Source organism: Panthera onca, chromosome A1, assembly GCF_046562875.1.
Source record: "Panthera onca isolate mPanOnc1 chromosome A1, mPanOnc1 haplotype 2, whole genome shotgun sequence".
Classification (NCBI taxonomy): domain Eukaryota; kingdom Metazoa; phylum Chordata; class Mammalia; order Carnivora; family Felidae; genus Panthera; species Panthera onca.
The window spans coordinates 66916860-66938182 of NC_138339.1; the positions used below are offsets into that span (position 1 = coordinate 66916860).

At 45.2% G+C, this 21323-nt stretch overlaps 1 protein-coding gene across 4 annotated transcripts in view; it reads left to right on the forward strand.

Annotated features, from left to right (window-relative positions):
- Window positions 1-21323, forward strand: part of MCC (MCC regulator of Wnt signaling pathway) — a 439298-nt gene that overhangs the window by 377958 nt on the left and 40017 nt on the right. For all 4 annotated transcript variants that reach the window (XM_060635191.3, XM_060635192.3, XM_060635194.3 and 1 more), the window contains 6 exons: window positions 7819-7965; window positions 8909-8998; window positions 10100-10248; window positions 14646-14786; window positions 17599-17702; window positions 21046-21229. In XM_060635191.3, coding sequence (XP_060491174.1) covers window positions 7819-7965; window positions 8909-8998; window positions 10100-10248; window positions 14646-14786; window positions 17599-17702; window positions 21046-21229 — 815 coding nt within the window. The remainder of the gene's footprint in view (window positions 1-7818; window positions 7966-8908; window positions 8999-10099; window positions 10249-14645; window positions 14787-17598; window positions 17703-21045; window positions 21230-21323) is intronic.

Here is a 21323-nt window from a genome sequence, read left to right on the forward strand (position 1 = left end):
TAAAAAATTTTTAAAGAAGTTCTTTCAATAAAGGTCTACACTGGGTAAATTCTTAATCTTTGAGCATGTCTTTGTTTTTGCCCTTGCTCTTGATGACGATTACATAGCTTCCTCTTGCTCCTGTAACAATTTACCACAAACCTAGTGGCTTCAAATAACATGGATTTCGTATTTTACAGTTCTGAGGGTCAGAAGTCTGAAGTGCATCTCACCCCCTAAGATCTGAATGTTGTCAGGGCTGCATTCCTTCTCAGGCTCTAGAGGATAAGCCGCTTCCTTGCCTTTTCCAGCTTCTAGAAGCAGCGGGCCTCGTGCCCCTTCATCCTGCTTCTCTTGCAAGGATGCTTCCGGCTGCTGGGCCCACCAGATAATCAGGGATAATCTTCCCATCTCAAGATTCTCCCTGATCATGAGATTCTTAGTTATTCCTGCAAGTTCCCTTGGGCTGTGTAAAGTCACATATTCACAGCTTTCTAAGACTATGATGTGGACATCTTTGGAGGCCATTATTGGGCCTACCACAATAGTCTAGCTATGTTTTAAATTTTAGGATGACAGTTTCTAGTTTTTTAGGTTTTTTTTTCTTTCGCCTAAGTGGCTAGGCATCCCACCAGACAGCCTTAAGATTATCTCTTTATTCCTTTTCCCCCCTACGTTTGCACTACAGTGTTGCTACATATGCAATTTTGACTTCATCCTCACTTTCCAAGTAGCTCTAACTGTATAACAAACCACCCCAAACTTAAAGACCTAAAACAATGATTCATTACTATCTGCATGGTTCTGGGGAACCAAGGGGCTCCGGTTGACAGTTCTCACTTGGGCTCACATGTGATTGCAGTCAGATGGTGGCTAGGGCAGAGTCATCTTGGAGGCTCCCCTTACTCCTATGTCTGCGGGGCGAGGCTGGCTGTTGTCTGGGACCTGAAGCTCTGACTGTTGGTCAGAATACCTGCAAAGATCCTCTCCAGGTGGCCTGGGCTTCCTCATGGTGGAGTGGCCAGTGGCCTGTAAGGCCAGCATCCCAAGAGCGAGTGGGCAAGACTGATTATTCTTTTCTAATCGAGCCTCAGAAGTTGTGTGGTCTAGCTTCTACCACATTCTGTTCATTAGAAGCAGACCTTCGGGCCAGGCACAGGCAAGGGGAGGGGAATTGGACTCCACCCCTTGATGGAGGGAATATCAAAGAATTTGCAGATGTATCTGCAAATGGCCACACCTGGTTAGAACCTAATGTGATTCTTCAGTGTCTGGACTTAGGTCTGCCTCCATGTCTGGAAAACCCATCTATTTTCTTTTCAATTATTGCTTGTCTGTCATGACATTGCATGTCATGTTCTCTTCCTCTGGAACTTCTTTAAAAGTATGTTGGAGTCTCGGTGGCTATTTGTGGTATCAGTGACTAGTGCATATTTTGTATCTCTTCAGCTCCCTGTGCTGGGTTCTGAATTAATTTCTCTGTTCCAGGTCACTAATTCTGTTTTCAGTTTTATCCAGTCTAGACTTTAACCAGTACATTGATTTTATTTATTGGCTACATTTTCTCCTGGCTTTTTTTATCCACCTATTCTTGTTTGATATTTTCCTGATTTTGTTTCCTAATTTTATAAACTTTTTTTTGAGAGAGAGAGAGAGAGAGTGTGAGCGAGCATGAATGTGTGAGTGAGTGCTTGAGCAGGGGAGGGTCAGAGAGAGGGGGACAGAGGATCTGAAGTAGGCTCCATGCTGACAGCAGAGAGCCCAATGCAGGGCTTGAACTCACGAACCTGAGATCATGACCTGACCCAAAGTCAGGTGCTCAACTGACTGAGCCACCCAGGTGCCCCTGTTTCCTAATTTCTGTTTTTTATAGAAATTATTCCTTTCCTCTCTCGAAGGACCCTCAGCAGACTGATTGTGACATAGTTTGCCGTTTGCTTTATTTTCATTTCTTCTTGGGTGGCTTCATCTCTGCTTTAGATTGCTGCCTCTCTTGTGTCATTGTCTCTTCTCTGCAATCATCCCTCCATGTCCAGCAGCTTCTGGTCACGGGAGCCTTATGTCCCCCAGAGATAATGGGTGATTTACAAATAAGGTAAATCTCTGAGGCAGTGCCTGGCTGGCAAAATCCAGACCAGTGTTCACTCTTAATTTATAAGATTGGGGCCCTGCCATACACAGATACTGTAGATTTGGATTTAACACCTAAATGCGTCCTGGGTCTGGGATTTTGGCTTCTTACAGTTTACCCCTGGGCACAGTTCTGGGGCTTCTTTCTGGCTTCTCCAGCAACTCCCTTTGTGCTAGTGCACTGGTCACAGAACGGCGGAGCAGGAAAGTTCCAGGCTTATAGAGGAGGATCTGCTCAGACAGCCTGACAGGGGTGCCTCTCTGCCCCTCCTGGCCCCACATGCTATACCTTGTTCTCAATTCCCAGGGCTGCTGTGGCACCACCACCCCCTAACCTCTGTAGTTTTATTTCCCACTTCATTTCTGGCACCTGGAGCTCTCACTGCCTTTCTTTTAACCTTGGCATTAAATTTCTTTCTCATTGTTGCTCTTTTATGCAGCATTTCTCTGCATTCTTAGTAGGAGGAATGCCTGTTTACTTTAGCTGAGGCTGTCATATGCTGGAAATTGTCATTTGTTCTGTATACAGACAGTCTTATTCCTGTTTTCAGCCTACTTTTCATTCTCGTCCTTCATAATACCTGCCAAGGCTGCGTCTAAGCCCTGCCAACCTTCTTGGGGGTAGACAGGCCGCCTTCCCTCGTGTATTTGATAGAATTTGGCGTTTCCACTCTGTTCCTTCCATCATTACTCTTCCTTCTACTTTACATGTACAGAATGTGCCCAAATCTTTCTGCTAATGCCCTAAGCATGTGCTTTTCACTGTTACGGTTTTAATCTGTTCTTTTTATTCTTCACTATTATTTCCATGAGGTCTCCAGAGTTTGAAGAGAACAATGCATTGACTCAGTCTACTGTATTGAATGAAAGAGCTCAGTGCATTCTCAGTGCTGACGTATTAGTTTGCAGGTGTTTTTTTTTGTTTGTTTGTTTTGTTTTGCTTTTTTTTTTGGTCCTCAGCTTCCTTTGTCATTTCTGATACCTGCTATTCCCTCCCTCACTCCTAGCAGAGGACTTTAACTCTTTTCTCTTAGAGAAACATCCTATCTGATGGGAGCTCTTCTGTTTCCCATCCTCCTCCTCTTATCTGCAAACTCCCTTTTCTTACTGCCTATCCTCACCTCTTTTCCATCCCAGAGCAAAAGCACCTTCTCGTCAGTCCTCCATTGATCAATTGCCTGTGTATGGGCTCTCCTCCCACCCCCATTGCTCTGCCTCTTCCCTGGGCAGCCTCATCTTCATGTAACATTCCTAAACTATATACCCAATTCTGCTCTCCTTCCCTTGGGTTCTATTTCTAATTGTTGACTGAATCACTTAGATACCCCCATGGTTTTCTCAGATTCAGCATGTCCAAAGCTAGCGTCTTTATTTCTCTTTGAAAAATCTGCTCCTTCTTATGTTTTTGCCATTGTGCTGAGTGGCACCCTGATTCACTAAATCACACCAGCCACCAGTTTGTGTTTTGTGTGTGTGTGTGTGTGTGTGTGTGTGTTTAACTTCCTAGAATAGTTCTAGAACTGCACTGACCAATACAGTCATTACTGGCTACATCTATTTACATTTGAATTCAAATTGATTAAAATAGAATGCAGTTAAAAATTTAGTTCCTTGGGTCTAGTAGGCACATTGCAAGTTCTCAGAAGTCACATGTGGCCAGTGCAGCTATACAACATCAGCATTGGTACCAGAAGTTGTTGGGTAATGCTAGTCTAGGGTGTATTTTACCATTTTTGCTTCCATTGTGATGTTTGAACCTTATCTTTTTCTTGAACTGTCAGTACATCTCTTGACTTACCTCCTTTTTCTTGTTCATTTAGTTCATTCTCTTTTCTTTTTTAAAAAATGTTTGTTTTTGGGGCGCCTGAGTGGCTCAGTCGGTTAAGTGTCCGACTTTGGCTCAGGTCATGATCTCACAGTCCATGAGTTTGAGCCCCGTGTCAGGCTCTGTGCTGACAGCTGAGAGCCTGGAGCCTGCTTCAGATTCTGTGTCTCTCTCTCTCTGCCCCTCCCCTGCTCATGCTCTGTCTCCCTCTGTCTCAAAAATAAAACATTAAAAAAATTTTTTTTAAATGCTTGTTTATTCTGAGAGAGCGAGAATGTGCATGCTTGCGAGCAGGAGGGAGGCAGAGAGAGAGAGAGAGAGGGAGAGAGAGAATCCCAAGCTGGCTCCACACTCAGTGCAGAGCCAGATGTAGGTTTCTATCTCATGACCTCGAGATCATGTCCTGAGCCCATATCAAGAGTCAGACCTTTACTGACTGAGCCACCCAGGTGCCCCTCATTCTCTTTTCTAATCAAATGATTTTTATAAGCCCCTTTACTCTCTGTGGGAGTCAGAGTATAAATGAGAAATGCAGGGTTCTGGAATTTTAATGTCAGTTCCTTATTTGAACCTTTCACAGTCCTCTCCACCCCACCCCACCCAACCCCATTCCACCCTGCCCCCATTGCCTTTTCCTTTTTATTTGCTTGTTGAACAACTACTTGACCTTTTTTTTTTTTTTTTTAAGTTTATTTATTTTGAGAGAGACAGCTCAAGTGGGGAAGGGGCAGAGAGAGAGGGAGAGAGAGAAACCCAAGCAGGCTCCTTGCTACCTTCGCAGAGCCTGATGTGGGGCTTGAACTCACAAAACTGCAAGATCCTGACCTGAGCCCAAACCAAGAGTGGGATGCTCAATTGACTGAGCCACCCAGATGCCATGGTACTGGGGGTTTAGAACTTGGCCTTTTTTTGGGGGGGGGGGGGGGTGGGGGATACATGACACAATCTCCTATAGTGGGTGAGAATAGGAATGAGGACAGAGCTGTGTCTCTCCCTTCTCCCAAGCCTCATCTGTGCTGAATCAGCAAATTGATTGTAGCCTTCATTTCTGTGCATTTATTCATTTAAATTAATTAAGCCCTACCCCCCCTCCCCCAAATCAAGAAAAGAGAGAAGGCTGTTTAATCCAACTGGCTGTCTATCTTCATAACAAGCTCACTTTTCTCCCTTCAGCTGGATTTTTTTTCACTGCCTAACAATTATCATTAAATGATAAAGCATAGACCAAAAATAAACATGTTTATCATTCTGTGCTTTTCAAAGACATTCTCTAGGTCTAAAACTTTTTCAAGGAAAATGGATATTTAGATTTAGAAATGTTTTTAAGCATGCATGCCTGTGCGCAAACAAGCCATGGAAACGCAGTAAAAAAAGAACATTTTCTGTTATTTTTCAGTACCATCTAAATTTTCCACAGTGGACATGTTTCACTTTAGTGATTAGAAGAAAAAAACGTTTTTTCAATAACATGGGCAGGTTTTTTTAATGTTTATTTTTGAAAGAAAGAGGACATGCACATACACGCATGCACAGAGGGGAGGGGCAGAGAAGCAGGGAGACCAGAGGATCCAAGGTGTGGCAGCAGAGCCCAACTCAGGGCTCAAACTCACAAACCATGATATCATGACCTGAGCTGAAGTTGGACGCTTAACTGACTGAGCCACCCAGGTGCCCCAATAACCTAGGTAGTTTTAATGAAGTTCTTATAAATTTGCCCAAGGAAATTAATATATATTTATAAATAAATTTATATGTTTGTGTGTGTGTGCGCGCGCGCGTGTGTGTATGGCTTATTTATTTAAAGCAAGAAGGTGAGAGAGGAAGGAGCAGAGAGAGGAGAGAGACCAAGCAGGCTCCACGCTCAGCGCAGAGCCCGATGTGGGGCTCGATTCCAACAAACGTGGGATCGTGACCTAAGCCAAAATCAAGAGTCAGAGGCTTAACCAACTGAGCTACCCATGTACGCCTTACATATATATTTTAAAAGTAAGATGAGGTGGGCCAATTGGCATTCTGGGAACAGACCATTGATTGCTTTGTGAATGATTCAGATACTCTTTAGATTTTGGAGTGGTGTTAACATTGTTCGTTATTAAGGCCCTCATCAGACTTACACAGCAATAAGTAATTGAAATCCATGGTCTCCACCAGGGAGTTTTCCCAGATGACAGGAAGCCAGTTTGATGGGAAAGTGGGCCCTCTCCCTTTGCCATGCAGCATAAAGAGGCCTCCACGCTATGCCTCTTCTTGATTTGTTGGGGACCAGTCTAGAATGAGCCCTGTCATCTTTCCCCAGCAATACCATTTGGCTTTAACAAGCATATGTTTTTCTAGTCTTTAAACTATTTTGAGGTCAGCTCTGTGTCTGGTGTACTGTGAGGACGACCCACATTTCCATCAACCCACAGTTACTGGAAGCTTCAGCAAAGCATTAGGCACTTTGTAGCTGTTACCCTATTGAATGCAATTTGCTCCGAGGGAATTTTCCAATTTTGGCTTCTAATATGTTGATGAATTATTGAAATTTCAATTACTTTTGGTTCCCAATTTAGCAGGATGGAGACATCCAAGATATTTAATATAAAAAGCTTTCCAGTCGCTTTTAGAAAAGGGTTTTGGTGTCAGGGATGTGGCTGAGGTGCTGTGTGGCCCTGGGAGTCCCTTAAGACTCAGGGTGTGAGCCCCAACTGGGGCATCTGCAGGTCCTGGGAGCCTAGTAGATATGCAGATTCCACCTACTAACTCAGAATCCCTGGGGGTGGGGCCCTGTACTCTGTATTTAACAAGCCTCCCTGACATTCTGGTGCACTGACAAGTTTGAAAAGCACTGCCTCAGATGTGCCAGTGATGATTCTTCCCAGCAGGACCTGGTGCCCATTTGGAAGGTCCCTCGGGTGCCATAGTCCGTTTGCCCTTCAAGGTAGACACTGTACCCGATGATAAAGCTGTGATCCAGGTCATCAGGAAGACCAATTTCAAACAATTACCTTCACTTACTTGGAACACTTCTCACTTTGGAAATCGCTGAGCCATAGTCCTAGAGAAGGGAGTTTGGACATTTAAATTCTGTGCAGGTAAATGTGTGTTCTAAATTCAACTCAAAGGGCCCCGTGTTTCTCTTTTATACAGAAAGACTGTTGACACACTCCACTGTTCCCAGGATAAGCCCTTCTTGACGTCTCTTGGGGAAAAGCTCAGGTGCATCTGTGTCTTCCCCTTAGCCTCCCCTCCGTGCCAGTGCATGCAGCTCTTCAGGCCTAGGGTGTCACCCAGCTGCCTGTGCTCCTGTGCATGCTCTTCTCCCAGCTACACTTCAGCTCACCCATAGCACCACGAGAGCCAGCCCCTACTCTTGTCCGTTACAACCAGGTCACCTCGAAGACTCTGTCCCAGCACCACCCCCTCCTTCCCTGTCGACTTCAGATGGAGACACATTCTTCCTCTTTTTTGCTTCCTACAGCACCTTAGGTGGATATCTATAACATTAATGTGCACTTGCATTGAAATTATTTGTTCTCTCATGTTCAGGTTCCATGAGAGTGGCGATTTCATCCCAGGTTCTCTATCTGCAGTGCCATTCAGGCGTTCAGGCCCATGAGGTTCAAGGAATAAACATTCCTTAAAGATGGTCCTTGCAGCTCTGTTGGAACCTTCCAGAGCCTTAAAAACCATTTTTACATCATACTTGTGAAGAACAGATGATGGCCAGCCAGTGGCACGTCTAGTTAAGAATACGGCAAATTTTTACGTGGACTTAACCAAGTTAGCTTTTCAGTGAAGCTGATCTCTTAACGTAAATGAAAACTCAGCCATCCACCCATCTGGCTATTTTGCTCTTTGGCCAGGGAAACTACAGACTGTGTCTAAAGGCATTATTATTTCAGGTTCGAGAGCTTCAAACGCGACTACAGAGCGTTCAGGCCACAGGGCCCGCCAGCCCTGGCCGCCTCACTTCCGCCAACCGCCCAGTTAACCCCAGCACCGGGGAGTTGAGCACGAGCAGCAGCAGCAATGACATTCCGATCGCCAAGGTGAGCTCCAGGAGCGGGTGGGAGCACCACCTCTTTTATCTGGAAGCACCAGCCCCTCCCAAGCATGGCCACTGTGCAGGCAAGTGATTAGTGCACAAGGCTGCAGGAGCTCTTCCCTAGCATCTCACACAGGCCTCCTATGCTGGGGCTGCAGGGAGAGATAACCCGCTAGTAGTTTTAAGTCTCTCTCAGCTGTGACCTGGATGCCAATTCTCATTAATCAACGAGCAGGAGCAGGTCATGGCTGTCAACTTGTTGTGGAAAGTAAGATGTTTTGTCAGGTTCTACAGTAGAAGGGGTGGATGGATAGTTGCTCTTGAGGACTGGGATTCAGCCCAGGAGGGGACCCTGAGTAATAAATCAATGATCTCCCTTCTCATAGGACCAACAGCCCTGCCTGCAGACAGATAGGCTCTGCTGGGCACGCCATGTCAGTTAGAGAGGCAGCCTCATGCCTGCTTATATGTTGAGTCTGCCCCAGAGGGACTGGTCAGATGACACATATTCTCTTCCCTGGTAATCTACCAGTCTCCACAAGAAGGTTAGTTCTCAATCATCAAGTTGAATAAGTTGGGTCAAACCAGTGTTTCTCAACCAGCAGTGATTTTGTCCCTTCAATGGGTATTTGGCAATGTCCGGAGACCCTTCTGATGGTCACAACTAGAGTACTAGTGGCATCTTGTGGCTAGAGGCCAGTGATGCTGCTAACCGTCCTATGGCGCACAGAATTCTACAGCAAAGAATATCCAACCCCAAATGTCACTAGTGCTAAGGTTGGAAAACCCTGGGTTAAGCAGATGGTAGAAAAATTGGATGAGTAATTTTTAAGAAATTCATTGATCAGTTTAGTTGCCATGGCTAAACAAGAGCCCTGTAAAACACAGTCTCAACAGTGTATCTAGAGAGTGATATGTCATTTTTCGATAATTTTTTGTTTTTCAAGATTGCTGAGAGGGTGAAGCTATCGAAGACCAGGTCCGAGTCTTCATCATCTGATCGACCAGTCCTGGGATCAGAAATCAGTAGCATAGGGGTGAGTGTTCACAAGAAGCAAGGCAAGAAAGTGCCCAGTAGAGCTGCACAGGCTGCAGCTCATAGATGACAGAACTTCCCAAGTTCACCTCCCATAAACCAGTTAATTATAATAATAAATCCTACCCCATTTCCTTCCAGAGGATCAGATTAAAGTGTAGAGTGGTTTCTTCATCAGGGAATTACTCATTCGGCTTTAAGGGAATTTTTCTTTTTCTCTACTTGAAACCTTTCAGAAAGAAATGATTTAGGTCTCATTACTGGTGATGTAGATGAAAGTCTTGAAGTACCTGCTGTATATCACCCTGCTACCCCAGAGACCGAGTAGGTCAGGAAGCTCTAAAAGAATTTTACCTTTTGCACATGCCTCTTAAAAGGGAACGTGCTCTCCAGTGAAGATGAGTGCTGCCTTTGAAGTGTAGCCTGATGCCAGGAAAGACTGGAACCTTCCCGCTTAGTTATCAGGGTTTTCATCTGGAGAGCCTACAAACCCCTTGGGCCCATAACAGCTGATGGATGGTGAAAAGGGAGTAGTTGGAGTTCCCTAAGGATTTTTTTTTAAGATGGGGGGTGAGGCTGAGAGAGCCAACTATCTGATCCCCAGCGGTGGGGGAAAGCCTGAATAGTATTTTTTTTTAAGCCCCTAAACTTAGAATTTTGCGCTGAGAACAATTGCATGCATCCAGATTTGGTGCAGAAGCCAAACTGAAAATAAAGGAACCGGCTGCTCTGTTGGGCTGCAGCAACCAGAGACGAGGACCTGGAGGGACAGGGAGCTCAGGAAGGGGAAAGGAGTCCAGACTCTGTTCAATATCCCCAAATTTAGGAACTGTAAAGTAGCACGCTGCCCCAGGCCTGCCACCCAGCAGTATATGCCTGGAGGATACAGCTGTATTTTGATTCTGTTTATGTACTGTTTTCACAGTAGTTAGCTTATTATCACAGAATCGTATCCTACAAACCGAGAAAGATCGGGGTAACCATCTCCTGGTGCCTGGTTGTCAAGGGATATCAGCTTTAAATTCTCTTGCATGCAAAGCATGCCTGAGGACTGGTCCCCCAAGCAACGTGTCTAGAGGAGGATTCATGCTCACCTATACAGGTATCCAGCAGTGTGGCGGAACACCTGGCCCACTCTCTTCAGGACTGCTCCAACATCCAGGAGATCTTCCAAACACTCTACTCACATGGATCTGCCATCTCAGAAAGCAAAATTAGAGAGTTTGAGGTGGAAACAGAGCGGTTGAATAGGTAAGGAGAAATCCTATATATTGGAGTGGTTGCTTTGGGGCAGGGGCGGGGGGTGTGGAACGGCCCTCCTTTCCCTTTCAAAAATCAATTCAAGTTGGCTTATGAGTTGTGACACAGAGAGATGCTCTCAGGCTCGTGGGCGGGGAGTTCCACCTTCTTGTGCATTGCAGGAGTGCTTACAGCAGCTGGGGCTGGCTTCAAGGGCGTTGTGTGACCTGCGTTTTCAAATGTGCAAACCTCATGTTTGGGAAGACCCCACTCTTGGCTTTACTGCTCTAGTGTTACCATTTTAAAGTCTTAATAATTGATGAACCAGGGCCCCACCTTTTTATTGAGCACCGGCCCTTGCAAATGATGTAGCCAGTCCTGGGAGCAGTTGTATAGAATGACGAGTGGGTCAGAATTACAAGATGGCTACTTAGCATGTAGGCCGGTGCTGCCAGGAACCACAGAGAGAAACTCTGGAATGTTGAGTCAGCATCCTAGGGGCGCCTGGAACAACCAGGAACTAGCAAAGGCGGTCTGATGGAGGCATTCTGGGATTGACCAGGCATGCTGGTTTAACCCTCCCTGCTTCTCTTGGAAGGCTGCCTAATTTTATTTATGCTTTTTGCAGGGTACACAACCCTCAGTCCTTACATTCTATCCTACTTAGGCCTACTGAGAATAATTTTCTAAGTAGGTCAAACTGTCCTACTTAGAAATTTTTGCCAGTTTTATGGATTCTTCTCAAATCTCACAACAGAGGTAGTTAAAGTTTGCACTCAAGCCTCTCGGCAAAGATTGGCTGGTAGGTCATCCTAGCAATGAGAGTTGCTGAAAAAGCAAAGGAGAAGGACCAGGGCCAAACCGTGGTAAACCACCCTGGCTCAGAATGAGTTCCGCAGGGACAGAGTGCACTGCTAAATCATAGCCAAGTATGGCATGGCTGCCTTGACCTACCAGTCTTCAGTGGGAGACGGTAGTTAGAATTTGAAAGGCTTGTGAACTGACCAGGAAGAAATGTGGATGCCAGTCCCCATCCACCGTTGCTTAATGCCATTCCCCTTGTGTCTGGCAAACCTAAATAAATTGAATTATCATATTAGCATTCCCTGATTTGAAGCTGTTTAATACAGTGCTTGAGGACTAAGGAAATACAGCAATCTAGGTTATTTCAAATCTGGAAATTAAATGGTTTCCTTATTAAATCCAAAATACTTAAGAGTGACAATCCCGATGATTACCTTGTAGCAGTAAAGAAGCCGCCATCTCAGTACCACTGCCAGGGAGTGCTTAAGAACTGAATCAGATATGCCCTTTGCAGTTTAATGAAGTCAGATGCCTTCAGGGACCCTCTGTTGAGTGAGGATCTCCTCTCCACAGATTCTGGGATTTAACAAGCCTGCTTTGTGGTTGAACTTGGGGGAGGTTCCTTTCTCCTCAGTTCTGTTTACCTAGGAGACACCAAAGGAAGGGGAAATATTTGGTGCTTGTAGCTCACGTTATTACAGTGTTTAACAGTTTACAAAGGGTTCTCACAAACAGCCACTTAATCTTCAACTTGGGAGGGAAGAATAGTCTCATTTTGCAAATAAGAAAACAAAGGCTTCGGTGTTGAGTGACTTGCCTTGAGTCCAGAGCTGTTAAATAGCCTAGCTGGAATTCTCCCCCTGCCCTTGGACTTCCCCTCCAGTGTCCTGTCTATGACCGTAGCTATAGCGAGAATACGGGAATAATCTTAGAAATGATCTATCAGTGTATCCTCATGTTAAACTACCTATGTCACAGTTGGAGGCCCTCTTACACGTCCAAAAATGAGAGCTGTAGCTTTGTGATAGTGTGTGGGTTGGGAGGTCATACTTCCTCAGAAGTATGTCCTTACTTAACAAATCTGTTTTAAGCACCTCCTCCATGCTAAGCTATTTGTCATGCAGGGGAAAGTAAAAGAGATAAGGTGTCCACTCTCATGGAGTTTGTATTCTGTTAGGGAAGCTATATAAGAAGCAAACAAATGAGATCATAAGAAAACTCCCAGTAAATAGGGCACTGTGATAGAGTAAGAGGGGAGGGGGTTGATTTTAGATAGGTAGCCAGGGAAGGCATCTCTGAAGATGGGGCTGTAAGTTGAGAGTTTAAGGGAAAAGGGAAGCAGCCATATGACAAACTAAGAGTCTTACAAACCAACTTAACAATCTTATGGCCAAAAAGAAGGTTGACATGAAGTAGGAGCTGTTCGAAGGCCAATGGAACTGAAATGGGGTGGATGAAAGAAGGAGTCACATGTAATAAGGTGGCAGAGTCGGCAGGGCTTGGTGGGATGTGGATTTTGAGGCCATGGACCAAGTCTGCTCTTTATTCTAAGTATCAATGGAAGTCATTAAAGAGTTTTAAGTAATAGAACAGACCTGATTTAGATTTTGAAAGATGACTCAGGTGTGAAGAATGGAAGGGGGTGGGGGCAAGAGTGGAAGCAGAGCAATGATTGCAGTGGCCCAGTGTGGCCAAAGTGGAGATGATGCGAATCAATGGGGGTCAGTGTGTTTGGTGGTATAGAATCAATGGAAATTGTAGTTGTAGTAGATCTGGATGTAAGAGGAAGGGATGGTCTCAAAGAAGATTCTCATGTGTCTCACCTGTATCGTTGAGAAAGATGGTGGTGGCATTTACTGAATGGAGAAGATGAGGGAGGGCAAGGTTTGGGGGAAATAAGTCTCATTTGGTAATATTAAATTTGAGGTGCTGGTGTGGCACCCAAATGGAAGTATCAGGAAACAGCTGGAGATGTGAGGCTGGCACTCAGAAGAGAGGTCTGGGCTAGAGAAATTTAGGAGCCATAGGAACATAAATGCCTGTTAAAGTCATGAACTGGATAAAATTACCCTGGGGTAGGGATGGGAACTGATGCAGAAGGGCACCCTGGACTGAGTCCTGAGGGAATGCCAACCCTCACAGATTACATAGAGAATAAGGAGCCAGCAAAGAAGACGGAAGAAATGTCCTTTAAGGCAGGAAGAAAACCAGTAGAGACCTGTCATGACCTAAGTGAGAGACAACATTTTCAGAAGGAAGGAGTAGCCTATTAAGTGGGGTTGCCTGAGAAGGGCCCTGAGATGTGATTGGTCGCATGTAGGTCTGTGAGCTGGCTAAAAGAGTTTCGTCTAATTGGTGGGGTCCAAATGTACATTGGAGCAAGGTGGAGTGTAAAGGAAAGTGGGGACTGTCTCAAGAAGTCTTAATCTCAACAAGAACAGAAAAGTATGTTCTTGTAGCACCTTACACTGACTTGACCTTGGAGTTGCCAAAGTCTCACAGTGGTCTTAATTATACACTCACCAGCCATCTCCAATGTTGGTGAGTGTGTCCACATTCTTTTCTTAAGATATGTGGTCCTAAGATTGATCCACAAAGTAAATGGCTTCCAAGCCTGTTACTTTTTCAAGAGTCACTTGCATTTTGTAAAAGGTGAAAGATTTATGCGATCTGAAGAGAAACCAGAGCATTGAGTCACTTGCATTTTGTATGTGTGAAACCCTGTGTCTTGAAGACTTGGTGGTCAGAGTACTATAAATGGGTGTGTCGATGGGAAATGAATCATTGCATCCAGAGCCTCCGTCCTAGGACAGAAAACAGAGAAGCTGAATGCTTATGTTTTTCTGACGTTGCCATTAACTCATTTGTTCTGAATTTATAGTTCTGGTTCCTATAAAGCGTAAAGTTCCTGCTGCTTGCCCTACAGGTAGTTAACAGTTGCAGGAGTGTCCAAAGTGGAAGGAGCTTTGGACATAATCCACGGTTCCTGGTCCACTGCCCATTCAGAGACCCTTAGGGAGAGTTTCGTACTCAATCCCTGATTCATCTTTTGCTTCTGCCCTGAGTGGTGAACAGTACAGGATCTGAGGTCAAACTTCTTGACTCAAATCCCAGGGCAATGTCCTTAACCCCTCTGTGACTCTACTTCCTCCTCTGAGAATGGGGATAATAGTACTTAAGTCAGAGGGCCATTAGAGGGTCACTGAGCAGGGGTTTAATAAATAGTAGCTATTACTGTGGCACTGATATTTTGTTTGTCCCTGTGGAGGGTGGTTTATTGAAGGGCCTGAGGTCACACGGTTGGCTTCTTTCCTTGGTGTATGCTCAGAGCCTCCCACCATACATGGCACATGGTATGTTGATGGCTGAGTAGGAAATAATCAGGGGACTTCCATGTATTTCTAATTCACACAGAATTAAGTGATTCTTGTGCTCAGAGTTGCTTTCTTTAAATACTTCATGTCAGGTCCGTTTGCTAAAACCTCTGACAAGCTCACATCCTAATGCACGTGTCTGGCCTGGGTCTATAGGAGATGACTCAAATACTGGCAAATGAATTATAATCCCAGCGTGAAATCGTGAAAGAGATTTTTCTTCCTTTGTAGCCGCATTGAACACCTCAAATCCCAAAATGACCTCCTGACCATAACCCTGGAAGAATGCAAGAGCAACGCTGAGCGCATGAGTATGCTGGTGGGGAAGTATGAATCCAACGCCACGGCGCTGAGGCTGGCCCTGCAGTACAGGTGGGGAAGTGAGGCTGCATAAAGGTGGTGGGGGGCATTTCAACTCAGAAATGCATTTACAGTAACCCGCATAAAAGTAGAAAACAGGCTTTTAGAACATATACAGGGGGTTGGGCCAGCAAATACTAATGTGATATGTATGGAAAATCCATTAGCACTCTTGTGGCAATTAAGAAAATAAGAGAAATGAGCATGGTGTTAGAAAACCATTCTGTTAGCATGTTCAACTTAAATATTATTCCGTCCAAGTAATATCACTGAAAATACTTATTTTTGCATTTATATATTCATTTGTTGCTCTTTCCAGTCTTTATTCATGTTTGTGTGTATTTTACATTGTTAAAACCTAGGATATTCTGTTTCTTCGATCTATGGTAGTTCTGTAATGCTGGTCAATAGTCTGCATGCATTTTGAATGACTGTATCCCTACATCAAGCTTACATATTTTATTTACTCATTTCTCTAAAATACGTTTAGATTTTTGTAGGCTTTGGATATTGAAAATAATTTAATACAGATAATATCTTCCTTCTTTTGAATATTTTCCTTGGGATAAAATCCCCGAAGCAGGAATTATAGGTCAAAGTATATGAATATTTTCATAGTTCTTTAGGCATGCTCCCAGACAAACAAGTCATTTTAAGTGAATACAATTCATTCATCAACGAGCAAGGGGTATATGAATGTACCACTTCTTTTCAGCCTCATCAGCTTTGGAATTAACTATTTTTAAGAAGATTGTTTTTTTAAGATTATTTTGGGTGGGGAGAAAGAGAGAGAGAGAGGGAGAGGGAGGGGGAGGGGGAGGGGGGGGGGAGAGGGGAAATATCCCAAGCAGGCTCCACACTGTCAGTGCAAAGCCCAATGTGGGACTCAAACTCACAAACTGTGTGCTCATGACCTGAGCTGAAACCAAGAGTTGGACACTTAACCAACTGAGCTCCCAGGTGCCCCAGAATTTATTTATTTTTAAATTACTATTTGTTTACTAACTACAAAGCTATGCATTAGTGTTTTCAGAGGTTATTTTATTAGTGGCACCACTTAGGCATATTTGCCAAGATCCCAGAGTAGTGACTACCCTACTCTTAGCATCCTCTGAAAAGATCAGTATGTTTCAAGAAGCTTTGTTTCTTCAAAAAACAAAATCAAACCAAATCATAGGAGACCACAGCTAAAACACAATCATGCTAGTTTACAGACACACCAAAGCAAACAGACAATCCACCTACAATAACTTTTGAAAGAGGCTGTTCTGTGACAACAGTCTGCCTTTGATCTGTGTGGATAAAGCAGTGTCACCATGTCTCTAACCTGAAAGATGGACTGCCCTTGAAAGGAGGGGCTACCGGCACCCGGAGCTAGTGATGGCTCCTGATCTCTTAGGGAAGGAAGATGAGAGTAGAGAAAATCGAAAAACAGATGGTCTGATGACTAAATGTTGAATAAAGCAACATTTCCCCTGCTTAGCTTAGAGAAGCTAATCAGTTATTTGCTTAGCAGGGAGATTTCTGCACTGCAGGCATCTTATCCAGGACTACTCAGGCATTACTCAGGACTACTTGTCAGGACTACTCAGGAGCGCACGCTCCACCTCCTGTGCAGGTCCACGTGGGTCACGGGTGGCAGTGTGGAAAGGGTCACTCTTAGAACCTATACCTGGTGTGTTCACTGATGATCAGCAAAAGAAGAGAGACTAATATCTTCCTCTTAGAAATCCAAACTTGTCAGAGATTTTGTGTGATTCAAGGGATAGTTTTACAAGCATCTAATAGAACTTTCTGTGATGATGGACCTGTTCTCTGTGCTGTTCAATATGGTAACTGCTAGCCACATGTGGCTCTTAAACATACGATATATGGCGATTGCAACAGAAGAACTGAATTTTTCATTTTACTTAAATTCTTTTTAATTAGCCACATGTGGCTAGTGGCTCCTGAAGGTTTAGGTCAAATAGTCTTCTTTCTGGGGCTTCCTTCCTCCCTCCCTTCCTTTGTCACTGTTTCTTGTGGCAGTTTCTAGGGTCAGGAAGCTGGGAGTGGTGTAGCTAGGGTAGTGTTCCAGCTCAGGGGCTCTTAGGAGGTTCTGCTCAAGCTGCTAGCCAGGGCCTTGTCATCTGAAACCTTAACTGGAGCTGGCGGATCTGCTTCTAAGAAGGCTCATTCACACAGCTGTTGGGTGGAGTCCTCCGTCCTTCACTCACTGTTGGCTGGAAGCCTTAGTTCCTCACCACATGGGTCTCTCCATGGGGCTGCTCCAGAGTCTTCAAGGCATGGCACCTGGCCTTCTCTAGAGAGGGTGAGCCAAGAGAGAAAGTGAAGGGAGAGAACAGATGGAAGTCACCACGCTTTTTAATAACGTGATCTTGGAAGTGACATCCCATATCCTCTTAGTCACATAGACCAACTCTGGTACAGTGCAGAAGGGGATAACACAAGGGTGTGGATACCAGCGTATGCCATCAGCGGGGGCCATCTTTGAGGCTGGCTACCACAGGCATATTACATTTCCTTTTTTGCTGATCATCAAAGGGGCAATGAACTTAACTCTCTCACTTTTATTGCTACTCTTGTATTTTTCTAGATGCTAGTTTAAAGTAAAAGTTTAAGTGAAGTAAAAAGGGAAGGAGGGGCAACATAGCAAAGCACGCCCTTGGCTTTGTGCAGGAATATTTGTGGATATTTTCTTGCTTACGTGGACAGCAGTGCTGAGATGCAGGTCCGGAGCCACTTCGCCCAGGGGGACAGTGCTGTACTGAAGAGGCTCGCTGTCCTCTGCCAGAGTTGAAGACACTGTGTGCTTCTGTTTCAGTGAGCAGTGCATAGAAGCCTATGAACTCCTCCTGGCACTGGCTGAGAGTGAGCAGAGCCTTATCCTGGGGCAGTTCCGGGCAGCCGGCGTGGGGTCCTCTCCTGGTAAGTGTGTCTCCCTCCCCCTTCCTTCTTGTCCCCCGCCTCTTCTGCTCTGCGGTGCCCTCATTTTGCTGTTGGCATTGGAACACCTCCCAACAACATGAAATTCGCTTGTCAAGTGTGTTTTTCGTTTTTTCCTCATGACTGAGTGAGTAAATTGTTTACGTTGAATGCAGCAAGAACTGGAGTGGAAACAGAATTACAGACAAGTTAAAACAAACAGGCCCTCTTAGGAAACATACCCTCCCGGGCCAACAGGAGGACCAGATGGAGCAGGAGGCCCACAGTTTGTGATGAAAGGGACCAACTTTCTCACAGCCTCTCTGTGATGCTGATTGTTAAGGGTCCCTTTGCTGCCCTCGTGGCCTTTGCTGCGACTCACTGCTCTGTTGGCTGTGCTTTTCCCCCAGGTTTGTTCATTTGGGTAGTTTTGAGGCATGGGTCCCCCCTACCTCGTCTCCAGGTGTCTTGTGAACAGAGAGGAAATGGTTTCACACCCTGCCGTCTGCTTCAGAGGCTATCCCTGGAGTCCAGCCCTGTGGGGGAGCCGAGGTGTCTGCTGACCCACTCACCTCCCCCGCCCTGGGGTCATGTCATGTGTCTTATTGGCCCAATCTGTCCCTCTAGATCTGCAGTACCCCCCACGAGTAACTTTTGAGTGACTGGAAGGGATATATAATTGAAAAAGGCACAAATGTGGCATTCTGGTTAGCAACATTTGCTAAAACTTGGCCCGTGATCACGGCTCTGGGCCTTGGATTAATGTGAGGAGGACACAGTAGAAATAGTGCTTGAAAGGAAAGAGAGATCAAGGGAGAACGTTGCCGTATTTCAGCGCTGAGGCTTGGACGTTACCTCAGCCTGCACTTTATAGCAGCAGCTTCTTGGGAGAAGCAACAGCAGGTAACCAGAACACTGTCTAATGGCAGAGCCAAACTGGGTGGTGTGGGTGAGCCGGGAGTCCTCGGCCATGGGAACCAGGCCATTGGTCAAGGACCCACTTCTGGGCAAGGGCTGGGAGCCTCCAGGAGGGCCTTCCTTCCAGGATACACCTGGCAAAGAAGGTCGACTTCATGGCACCTCCCAAGTGCGTCCCCACCCTGACCCTGACATTCTCACCAGCTCCTCCCCCTCGCCTGGAGTCTACCATTCGCACTGAATACTCACAAGTTTTTTTTCCCCTTCAGTTTTGACCTGTCCAGGAATCTGAAGCAAATCTGAAGGAAAGGAAGTATCCTGGGGATTAATTTCCTGCTCTATATCCAAGTTACCAAGCAAGGGAGCATTCGTATGGGTGGCCACCCTCCTTTCCTCTTTCTGCTTTTTATTTTCATTTTTATATTTTTTTTGTTTTGTAGTATTAACATCCCAGCCCAGAAGTAGAAACTCTGCCAGCATTTCCATTAGAAACCTCATTTTTCAGGATCTTTTCACTAGACCGTAAAACTTTATACCTCATATTAAACTGATCCTAAAATGATCTTGGCCTGCTGTCAAATTTTTTTTAAATATATGTATTAAGGAAAATGATCAATTAATGGGAAAAAAATCAATCCTCTTAGTTCCAGTTTGTATCATCAGAGGTTGTCTTAAACCATCCTGTCCTGGAAAGGTACCTTTTATTAGGCTTGTATCTACTTGGCACAGTTACTGGGTAAGAGCTGGAAGGGCTTATACAAATCTGCATTTAAAATACTTAAAATCAATAATGAAATGCTTTGTATTAACATAATCCTGGGTAGCTCATGATATATTTATAAAATGAGCCAGTCAGTAATATTATGCCTACTTTAGAACAGAATTCAAAGAATAGTCAATTGGTGAGATGTATGGAAAATATCTCGTTTGTGGAAGGAAGTAAGTATGAATGTTGTCCGAGACATGGCCAGAGGGAAGCTGGCCTGGTAAGCCTAGCCCTGCAGGACGTATACACCCACACTTCTTCCCCACTCTCCATAAAGCTGTGAGTTGGCTTATCATGAGCAGTTCCCTATTAAACCTCCCTTACATTCTGCTGATGGCAGCCATTGACTTGCGTTTTGCTCTAGCGGGCCCTATAGTTGCACAGCAGAGCACGTACTGACATTTACCCACAGTACCAGTCACTGGTTCTTTTCTGTTTCTTTTTTTTTTTTAAGTTTATTTATTTTAGAGAGAGAGAGAGAGAGACCATGTGCATGTGCATGAAGGGGAGAGGGGAGAGAGAGAGAGAGAGAGAGAGAGAGAGAGAGAGAGAGAGAGAGAGAATGAATCTCAAGCAGGCTGGCTCCAGGCTCAGCACAGATTCCAACATGGGGCTCAATCCCACGAACTGTGAGATCGTGACCTGAGCCGAAATCAAGAGTTGGATGCTTAACCGACTGAGCCACCCAGGTGCCCCTTTTCTGGTTTGTGTTGACTACACAGGCATTAATTACATTCATTCTAGATGAATTAGACCAATGGTTTTCAAACTATACCCTGGGAAGCTGAAAGAGTGTCTTTGGGCCTCAGCAGTGGGCTTGGAGTGGGGGAAACTGAATGTATGACATCCACCCTTGCCCACTTCAACTGTTTTGTTTTGTTTACTATTTTTACCATTTTTGTATCTTAGGCTTTGGTATATAATTTCATTGGAAAATATTTGGAAGACTAGGGATCTAGGCTGCAGAGGTAGCAAACTGGTAACCTGTGTGGCCAGTATGGTTTCTAAAACACAACAAGAATGTGTCCATTTTAGGCAGGGAATTTGCTGTCTAGCTCTGTGTTGGTGCCCACCACTCTTGAGGTCTTGCTTCAGCGTAGCTACCTGGCTCATGGAGGCATTTGGGCTCGCCACTGACAGTGCCCAAGCTGAGAGAAAAAGGGATAACACTCGTACAGAAAATACACTGCCAAGCTGAAGTTCTCATTATAACTATTAGGTTTGTTTCTCTAGCCTACACGAAGCTCTGAGCAAAGTTCTGGATGTGTGGAGGAGACAGTTGGGCCTCATTCACAAGGAAGTGCTGACACAGGAAAGAATGGCCTAGTGGTAGATTGAAACTGAGTGGGAGAAGTCAGGAGCCTGGATAATTAGAAAATCATAGCATGTTAGAGTTCGAGACAGACCTCAGAGATCACACTGACCAACTCTTCATCAGTGAGGACAGTAGGGCCCGGAGCAGAGACATGCCATGCTAAGTACAGTTTCTAAGTGATGGAGCCCGGCCCAGCATGTGGATCTCTCCATTGGCCATCCACTGCTATTTTCTCTCCAGCAGGCCACCTCTGCCCTGAGGAACTGAGAACTGATGATCCAAGCTCCCTCCCAGACTTGGCTCGTGTAGACCTGGTTGACTAATCCTTTGGCTTCTTTGCGACATAGGAGACCAGTCAGGGGATGACAACATCACTCAGATGCTCCAGCGCGCTCACGACTGCCGGAAGACAGCTGAGAATGCTGCCAAGGCCCTGCTCATGAAGCTAGATGGCAGCTGCGGGGGCGCCTTTGCCGTGGCCGGCTGCAGCGCTCAGCCCTGGGAGAGTCTCTCCTCCAACAGCCACACCAGGTAATTTGCAGCCCTTCTGCCACAAAATGGCCGTGTGTCCACGTGTGGTCTGCTCACTAGGCTTGACGTGCAGTGACCCAGCTCTCAGAGACGG